Below are 9,855 nucleotides of genomic sequence, written 5' to 3'. Positions count from 1 at the left end.
ACATTCAAGACAAACCGCCAATCTTTCACCTCACGGATAATAAGACCGGTTGAATACCTAGATCTGCTCAATTCAAAATTATCACTCCTATGGGATACTACGTCTAGCAAACCACTTAACAACCGAGAACACATAGTAAACGATCTAGCATGCACCTATAACTGAATGACATTCAACAAAGCACATGTGAAGTTGATAATCATGCAATTAAATATATCTAAGTATGTGTACACATCAAATCAAGATAAAAAAGTCTTTTACTTCACAATTAAACCACAATACATGTTCCAAAAACCGAAAGATTATAAGTCAGACATATGTATTCATCAAAACTTTAATAGGCTAAACTTATTTTGGATATGTCATTTCGAATTATTGAATGATATGTATTAATATTTATTTTTAAATTCAAGCCAAACTGAACCAAGCCGAGCTGGCTCAGTTAGAAGCCAAGTCGAGCTTAAACTAAGAGTTTTAGCTCAACTTCAAATCTGATATGTGCCGGCTCGGTTTATAATCGAGCCGAGCTCGAGTGCCCTGGCTCGACTCAGCTAGTGAACAGCCCTAATCATGTAAGGTTATAGCTTATAATATAAGAAAGTTAAAAATTAATAAACTATAGCAATAGCCTATTCAAATTAAAATTAAAGAGAATGAAATGCTCACTAATACGGTGTAATTTTTTTTAATTACTATCAAATTAAAGAGAATGAAATGCTCATATGAAAAAGTTATAACCGTTTAATAATCGTGAGGAAAGTGGGTTATGAGTCACCAATATTGGATGTTCCCATTTTACCCTTTTCCCACTTGTTTCCCTTGTTTTTTAGTCACGTGAATTCTACAATTAAAGACCACTTAGAGAGTGTTTGGGGTTGAGTTTTGAAAATAGATTATGCATTTTGAATAATCAGAAACATGATGTTGAAAGATAGTGTTTGGATTTGATTATGTTGCTTGATATCACAATAATCAGATAATCAACTATTTGAGTGTTTGGCAAATATATATTTAAAAAATAAACAAGTGAAAATCCTTTTTTAAACGCAAATAATCAATTTTTGGAAAACTGCGTTTTGTTGCAGTAGGGGGAGTTGCTTTTGGAAAACTGTGTTTTGTAACTTTCTAAACGCAAATAATCTATTTTTTAATTTTTTTACCCAAACACTCAAAACTGATTATTTACGATTTCAAAACTCAATAATCTAAAAATCTCCTTCAAAACTCAACCCCAAACACCCTCCTAATCTCAACCATTGGATTATTTGTTCAATGGCCAAAACTTTTTACTACACTTTGTACGGATTAACTCTCTTGTACATGTTCTTTTTGCCATATTAACAATCATCATATTTCACAACCAATGTTGCTTTGTTACTTCTTAAGATGTTGAAAATTTGAGTATTGAGCTTAGTAAATGTACCACATATCCCACCGAGCAATACACTTATCGGTATATGTAAGCACCGTTGACGATATATACAATGCCTAGTATCACACAAACCATATAACAAAGTCTACAAATTTTACATTCCTCATATATTTTTATAGAAAACTCAGATTTTCAACAATTATTAGTAATCTTCATCGTCATAATCTTTCCTCGATCCAAAGACTCTTCTAACCACAGCGGCTGCAGCACCAAGAAGCATAAACAAAACCAAAGTATCAAACCCACCCCCGATTCCAACAGCCACGCTTGGTCCAGGTGCGAAGAATGAAAACGGCGACCACCCCCAGCCACCATAACCATAACCGTATCCACCAATTAGCGGTGGTGCAACCGGTGGATTTATGTAAATATTTGTCCTGCAAAGTGCAAAATGATCATCAATTCATGATATGGTTTGAAGAACAAGTTATGGGTGAAATTAAGTTGATTTCCTTAATCACATGAATTGTTATTATCTTTTCTAAAACATTTAAATCACCCACACTCTAAACATGTTTAAATTTATATCATTGTCGACCATGGGACTAGAATCATTGATCAACTGGGAAGGAACACCTTTACTACACACCTTGATACTATGCCTATGAACTTCCCAAACGTTCAGTGGACAGTTTGTAAACCGTTCAACAAGAAGTTCGTTTATGTTTGTTCATTTAATAAACAAACGAACATGAACACACATTTTTGTTCATTTAACTAAACAAACGAACATCAACACATGTTTTGTTCGTTCATTTATTTTTGTTAATTCCTTTTTAACTAAACATACGAACATGAACTCATGTTTTGTTCGTTCATTTAAGTTTGTTAATGTCGATTCCTCTACGCTTTTCAAATATGTTTATTACTAATATTAATTTTAAATCCATTGATCTTCATTTCTAAAACTCAAGAGTCCAATTTAAAATATTTGTGTTCATTTTCATATTCATTAATCGTTCGTTTTGAATATTAACGAACACAAAAAGAACATAAACACATTCATTTTCTTAGCAAACTAACATGAACAAGATAATCCGTCATTTGGAGTGTTCATGTTTGTTCATTTCTTCGTTCGATTCGTCTACAAGCCTACTTGATACCACTAATCTACAAACAAGCACTTTGATACATGAATTTAATTACCTCGAATTATTGATTCGTGGTGAAGATGAACGAGGGGCCGATCTTGGAGCAGAACGAAAAGCTTGACCGCCTACACGACCACCCGATTTAGCCGCAAAAGCGGGATCAATTGATCCAAGTGTCAAGACTCCAGCTGCCATTGTCACCAAAGCAAGCTTTGCAAGTTGATTGCTCTCATTACCTCTGTACATATCCAGTATTCCCCACATAACAAACTTAATTAAAAACCATAAAAACAATCAAATCTAACAAACTGAAGTAAAAAACATAAGTGGTTGACTTATTGAGGTTACCTTGAAGAATCTTTGTGGTTTTCTGATGAAGACTTGTGGGAATTACAAGAGATAATGAATGTTCTTTTGTGGATTTTGGTTGATTTGTGAGGGGTGGAGATGAGTGTGTTGATGAAGAAGCTTTGGTGAGATGAAGCTATCGACATGGTGATTGAATTGAGTTTGAACTGCTTCATGTTTCTGGATTTAATTTGTTTTTACAGGATTGAAATATCTAACTTATGATTGTGCTTGGGCCACGTGGTAGTCTTGTAATGGCTAGTTCCGTTTACGGCCACTACCTCTAAACTTTCTTTATTTAGTTGGGAAAACCACAATTATACGTGTTATAACTTATACCTTATAGCAAATAGTGTCTCTTTGTTTCATTTTTTAATAGTTTTTTTTTTTTTTTATGTTTTACAACCTTTAAAATATAAATGTTTTCTAAAATTTAGTATTTATCTTTTCAACACGCATTTATTTTTATGGGTATTTTTCTATTATGGTTCTTATAAAGGTGTCGGTATCATAATAAATCAAACTGATTCCAATCGAATTTACACCGTATCGCCGGGAAAGCCACTAACTACTAACTAACTGAAAATTGCTCATGCACGACTTAGCGGTTGTTTGACAACTTCTGAATGGGTAAGTGTTGAACCAGTAAGAGATTTGAACCATTAAGTGTTGAACCAGTAAAATCATTAAGAGCCAGTATAATGCTTAATGGTTTAGAGGCAAATATCTGACCAATTCAGATAAGAGATCTTTATTAGCGGAATAAACTAAGCAATAATTTATGTGCATTATTTTGTATATTCTGTAAATATCTCTCCAGTTATAGGAAATATTGTTTCCTATTTTTCTGATTGTATCTTTGTATTTATACCCCTTTTGTGATCAATGATAATCATCGAATTATTAGAAAACTTACTTGGTATCAGAGCACCTCCGCTATGAACCCTAACGCAGCCGCTCCTTTTTTCTTTTCTGTTCGGGTTTCGACCCTCCCTGTTAGGGCTTCGACCCTACACTTTCAGCCGTCGACCACCCTTGTGTTTTCTGTCTTTCAGCAGCCATGAGTGACAAAGACACTGATACATCCAACACTGCCAAACCACCGGTCACTCTTCACCCGGTATACACGGTCACTGACATCCAGAAGAAAGTGCGCATTCTGGATGGTACTAAGGTCATGTATTCTGCGTGGGTGGAGCTTTTTAACCTTCATGCACGCGGGTACGAGGTCCTTGATCACATCACCTCTGAACCACCGGCTAAAGACGACCCGTCTTACGCACAATGGATGAAGATTGATGCTATTGTCCTACAGTGGATTTACAGCACATTGTCTGAAGAATACTTGCTTCGGGTTCTTGAAGAACCCTCAACCGCACTCCAAGTCTGGAACCGGGTCAAAGCAATTTTTCACAACAACAAAGGACCACGTTGTGCAGCCTTACAAACCCGGTTCGTCATCCTAAAACTCAGTTCCATGCCTTCCTTGGAAGCCTACTGCTAAGCCTTTCGGGATTTGGCAGCCCAACTTGCCGATGTTGACAACCCCGTGAACGAGCAAGCCCTAGTTTTACAACTTGTTCGTGGTTTGCCTCGTGAATATGACACCATTGCTACCATCATTAACCGGGAACTCCCGTTATGGAACGAAGCCTGTGAGATCGTGGAGACATGGAACGTCAAGCCGCGCGTGACGGACAACCTCCTGCTGCTAACCCAGAGGCACATGTTGCTATGAACCCAAATCCTCACCGTGACAACCCTCACCCTAACCGTGATGACCCTAACACTCACCGTGACACTTCCAACTCCAACTGGAATGGTCAGCCTCGGAGAGGGCCTCGCCGTGACAATCACCAGCCCAGACACCCAAACCAGAACCGGTCAGGGTCTGGCACCTGTAACCATAACCAGCAGCGTCCATCCTAGAACCCTACCTCCTACCCTCCTATGCCGCCATCCTTCTGGCCGAACTCATACTGGCCCACTCCACCGCCACCATGCCCGTACCCCACTCAACCTGGTTGGGTTTCCCCCTGGAACCCCGCACAGCAGCAGCAACAACCTCCCACGTCTGATCAGTCCACTTCACAGGCTCACATCACTGATGTCAACCCACTCGAACCCACCAAACTAGCTGAAGCCTTCAACACCATGGTGGTAGGATCCGACAACCATGGTTGGTTCATGGATACTAGTGCCTCTGATGACCTCACTCGGGACTCAGGTATGGTTTCTCACTCTTGTGATAATTCTATTAAAAATGTGTTGGTTGGAAATGGACACCATTTACCAGTTGTTGGATCGGGACATACTACCCTACCCTCCACCTCAAAACCACTCCAACTTAAACACATCCTACATACCCCTAATATCATTAAGAGCCTAATTTCTATTAGAAAAATTACCCGTGATAATTGGGTATCGGTTGATTTTGATCCTTTTGGTTTTTCTGTAAAGGATTATCCGAGTGGGACGATTTTGAGTCGACACAACAGTACCAGTAATCTTTATCCACCTACCGGCGTTCAACCACCTGATGCAACCGCTTTTGTTTCCACCAGTTCTCAAGGCTCTTGGCACGATCGTCTAGGACATCCTGGTTTACATGTTCTAGATTTTTTAAATTCCAATAAGTTTATTTCATGTAATAAACAAAGTCGTTCTGTTTTTTGTGATTCCTGTCAGATTGCTAAACACAAGCGTTTACCTTTTAATTTATCTACTTCTTGCACTGTGTGTCCTTTTGATATTGTTCAATGTGATCTGTGGACTTCTCCTATACTTAGCAAACAGGGTTACAAATATTATTTAATTATATAGACGACTTTACTCACTTCACGTGGGCATTCCCATTGAAATTTAAATCCGAGACATATTCTAAATTCACTCAATTTTATAAATTCATCTCCACCCAGTTTCATCACCATATTAAAACCTTTCAGTGCGACATGGGTGGGGAGTTTGACAACACACAATTCAAAACCTTTGCTAATAACCATGGGCTACAATTTCGTTTCTCATGCCCACACACATCCCAACAAAATGGGACAGCTAAACGCATGATTCGTCGTCTAAACGAAATCATGCTATCCCTTCTCACACATGCCTCCTTACCACCTCACTATTGGGTGGAAGCTCTTCACACCTCTGTTTACCTCCACAATATCCTCCCATGCAAACCTATTGGTTTTCGAACCCCGACCGCCGCCCTTTACCTCAAAAATCCAGATTATGCACACCTTCGCGTGTTTGGTTGTGCTTGTTACCCTAACCAATCCGACACACGCCCTCACAAGCTTGCTCCCAGATCCTCACCTTGTGTCTTCCTCGGGTACCCCATTCATCACCGAGGGTACCGGTGCCTTGATATGTCCACTGGAAAAATCATTCTTTCCGGTCACGTTACCTTCAATGAACTTGCATTCCCTTTTTCCCAAACCTTCAAACCACAACCCACCTCATATATTTTCTTGGAGTCGGACCCGTCTCCCATTCTATTTGACCAACCTATGGCCTCAACTCAAACCCCACCTACTTCCGCACCACTTTACAGCCCTACACCACTAGCCACACCCCTTTCTACTGAACCAAACAGCGCTATACCACCTGCGGCCCTGACTCCCCACCCGATGTCACATCCCTCTCCAGCCCAACAACCCACCATTACCAACCGGTCCCAACCCACCTTCACATACTCTAGACGCCCACCACGGCCCAACACCCAAGCCACAAACACGACCCAACCCCCACCTACCATACCCACACCTACACCTCCGGCTACTTCGGCCACATCCGGAAACACCCACTCATCACACCCCATGATTACCAGGTCTCGTGACGGTACCTCTAAACCAAAGGCACCCTTTAATTTAAATGTTGAAACCATATCACCTTTACCTAAGTCCCACATTGATGCCCAGTCCGATCCACACTGGTCCGATGCCATGAAAACTGAATTCACTGCTTTAATAGAAAATCACACGTGGGATCTTGTGCCTCGGCCTCCCGACGCCCACATTATTAGATGCATGTGGTTATTTCGCCATAAGTTTCATGCTAACGGTACCTTGGAACGCTACAAGGCTCGGCTCATGGTTAACGGTAAGTCACAGCAGGTTGGTGTTGACTGTGACGAAACTTTCAGTCCCGTTGTCAAGCCGACTACCATCCGCACCGTTCTAAGTCTGGCTGTCTCTCGGTCTTGGCCCATTCATCAGTTGGATGTCAAAAATGCTTTTTTGCATGGGGATCTAAACGAGACAGTATATATGTTTCAACCACCCGGGTTTGTTGATGCGCGTAACCCTAAGCATTTGTGTAGGCTGAAGAAGTCTTTATATGGGCTCAAGCAGGCGCCCAGGGCGTGGTACCATCGGTTTGCCACTTATATTCTTTGGTGTGGGTTTCGCACATCTACATCCGACAGTTCACTATTTATTTATAAACAGGGCAACGACCTGCCTCTTGTTATATGTGGATGATATCATCCTCACTGCCTCTAGTGATCGTCTCTTACACCATTTTATCAAGGCTATGTCACAAGAATTTTCCATGACTGATCTTGGCAGATTACACGACTTCTTGGGTATTGAAGTTCAACACCAGAATGGAGGTCTCTTCCTTTCCCAGCGCTCTTATATACAGGACATCTTAAGTAGGGCAAAGATGGAAAACTGCAAACCTTGTCATACGTTGTGACAACTGGCAAATAACTGGTAATTCCGTACAATCTAATCACTATTTATATTCTTAATCTCATGCATTTAGCGTAATTTAATTACGTAACGGTGTCGTATACTGGATAACAGTGTTAGGACAAGAAAACAAAGCTAAAACATATGTTGGTTTTTGTCGTAAGGCGAAACCAAACAAACAATATCCTAAAAGTGTTGGTAGAAAGTGCTGCGTGCACTATTCACGGTTACACTATTCATGCCAGCAAACCGTGAAATCAGACCAAAACACTGAAAAACGACACTCGGATAACATAACTGAGTCCATTTATATAAGAAAACATTATTATGAAAACACATCTTGCAAAGAAACAAGACTTTCCGGTATAACGCCCTAACCTCAAAAATGTCCGTTTCGACTTAAAATATAGTATTTTTAACGCGTCCGAACCTATAACAAAGCATTTCCGGGACTTCAGAATAATGTCAATTGATGAAAAGCACACTAAAACAAAGAGATGATATCAAAGGAATGTTCATAATCACAAGTTTCCGGCGTTACGCCGCTATGCACTAAACTAGTTCGTTAGCGACTCGACGAACTAGTAAGCGAAATTTCCGTCATCGTAGCAACCAAATGGAAACTCTACTGGACTAGTTAAGCTAAATTTGGGACTCGGAATCACTTCATACAACTTTCGGATGCAAGAAAACAACTTATGGAAAATACTTGTCGGTGCGGCGCAAAAGCACCTTTATTCAATCGACGACCGAACGAAAGACATTTTAAGCGTCGGGATGCACTTTTTACTAGTTGGACAAACTATTTAGTATTAATTAAAGTCCCAATCCCTAATTACTCCACTAATGATGTACTTAAAACCCCTAAACACCCCACACTTCTTAATTACCAAAATATCTAGTTTTTAGGTATTTTTTTATAAAAGATTTTACACTTACCCCCCCCCCACTCCAAGTTGGTGGATTCAAGTGGGTTCCACCCCAATTGATTAGTGTTGAAAATGGATGATTAGAAGCATGGTCTTGTAGGTTTGATTGACAATACATGAAGGTGACGATAAGAACACTAAACACTACCATTTCATCCATTATCCTTATCATTTTTCAAACACCAAAAACTTTCTTTTCTCCTCAATAACTCACTGCTGAACCAAACAGCCCTAAGACTACCATTTTCCTTCATAAACACATCACATTTCACTTACTTTAAAGCCTTACAAGATCATCTACACATGGGTTAGGCATGGAGTTTCATTAAGGAACTTCTTGGAGCTTAAATATCTTCTAACCTTCTTGTTTAGCTTGTGCAATATTGTAAGATTTCAAGCCTTTGTTTTTAAGCTTCATATTACTAGTAAATATCAAAAGTACAAGTTGATTATCTTGAAGATTAATAAAAATCTAACCAAAAACCCTAACCTCAAAGCTAATGAACACTAAATATACCTATATTATGTGTTGATTTATTAGATTAGTGTTAGCTAGTTTGCATAATTATGATGATTATGTTAAAGTAAGTTATTTAAGTGGGTGATCTTGTATGATTAAGAATGTAAATGATGATTTAAACATGGTAATGTTTAAATCTAAACAAGATCCTCAACCTCATGGTCCATGAACTTTACTACAACTTAAAAATGATTTATTACACATAAGGGATTTTTATAAAGAATAACCACCATGATTTTTATTATGAGCATCCTAAAAGTTTAGTAAACAAAGTGGTTTAAAGAGAAGATTTTGATTTGAAAATATAATAAAAATGGGGTCTTTAAAGTCCTAATAAATATGTGAAGACTTCATTATTTTTAACCAAGTTATTAAAAATATACTTATAAAAGTCCATGGAAAAAAGGAGGAAAAGTGTATAAATCATGCATGCAAAGTTGTTGTAATAAAACTTGATTTAGAAATTGATTATGATTATGGGTTTAAACATTGATTAAACGCGTTTTGAAAACGTGAGAAACGTCATAGTTTAGGGGAAACTATGGCGAATTTTTCTAAAAATGTAATCGTGATTAAAAATGGGGTTAAAGGGTGATTAACAATGTTAAACGCGATTAATGGTTTTAAACGTCATTATAGAAGCTTTCATGAAAATGGTTAAGTCTTAAATGTTAAAGTGTTCTTAGGAACTAAAACATGTATTTTCATAAAAATAAATGGTGAAAATAATAACCATACATATATATATATATATATATATATATATATATATATATATATATATATATTTTTGGGAAAAAATTATATATATTTTGGAAAACTCATTAAGTATAAGTAT

The 9,855-nt window shown here is 38.3% G+C and overlaps 2 protein-coding genes across 2 annotated transcripts; one reads left to right on the top strand and one right to left on the bottom strand.

The window, feature by feature from the left end:
* Positions 1–1,387: 1,387 nt before the first annotated feature.
* On the bottom strand, positions 1,388–3,186 carry LOC110896104. Its single transcript, XM_022143541.2, has 3 exons — positions 2,872–3,186; positions 2,579–2,761; positions 1,388–1,809 (listed from the first exon to the last, which is right to left on the bottom strand). The coding sequence occupies exons 1-3, from the start codon at positions 3,045–3,047 to the stop codon at positions 1,575–1,577; spliced, it is 594 nt and encodes a 197-aa protein (XP_021999233.1). The 5' UTR covers positions 3,048–3,186; the 3' UTR covers positions 1,388–1,574.
* Positions 3,187–3,931: 745 nt separating this feature from the next.
* LOC110893617 lies at positions 3,932–4,375 on the top strand. The gene has a single exon (XM_022140712.1). It carries the CDS (start codon positions 3,932–3,934, stop codon positions 4,373–4,375), a length of 444 nt encoding a protein of 147 aa, XP_021996404.1.
* The last annotated feature ends 5,480 nt before the right edge of the window (positions 4,376–9,855 follow it).

Source organism: Helianthus annuus, chromosome 10 (genome assembly GCF_002127325.2).
Source record: "Helianthus annuus cultivar XRQ/B chromosome 10, HanXRQr2.0-SUNRISE, whole genome shotgun sequence".
Classification (NCBI taxonomy): domain Eukaryota; kingdom Viridiplantae; phylum Streptophyta; class Magnoliopsida; order Asterales; family Asteraceae; genus Helianthus; species Helianthus annuus.
This window is presented reverse-complemented; position numbering and strand designations above follow the sequence as displayed.

Bases quoted from the DNA above. Each gene is read 5' to 3' on its own strand.
- LOC110896104 (XM_022143541.2), bottom strand. From the start codon at position 3,047: ATGAAGCAGTTCAAACTCAATTCAATCACCATGTCGATAGCTTCATCT. The intron at 2,762-2,871 runs GTAACCTCAATA...GGATATGTACAG, and splicing joins AACCACAAAGATTCTTCAAG to AGGTAATGAGAGCAATCAAC. The intron at 1,810-2,578 runs GTAATTAAATTC...TGCACTTTGCAG, and splicing joins CCACGAATCAATAATTCGAG to GACAAATATTTACATAAATC.
- LOC110893617 (XM_022140712.1), top strand. From the start codon at position 3,932: ATGAGTGACAAAGACACTGATACATCCAACACTGCCAAACCACCGGTC.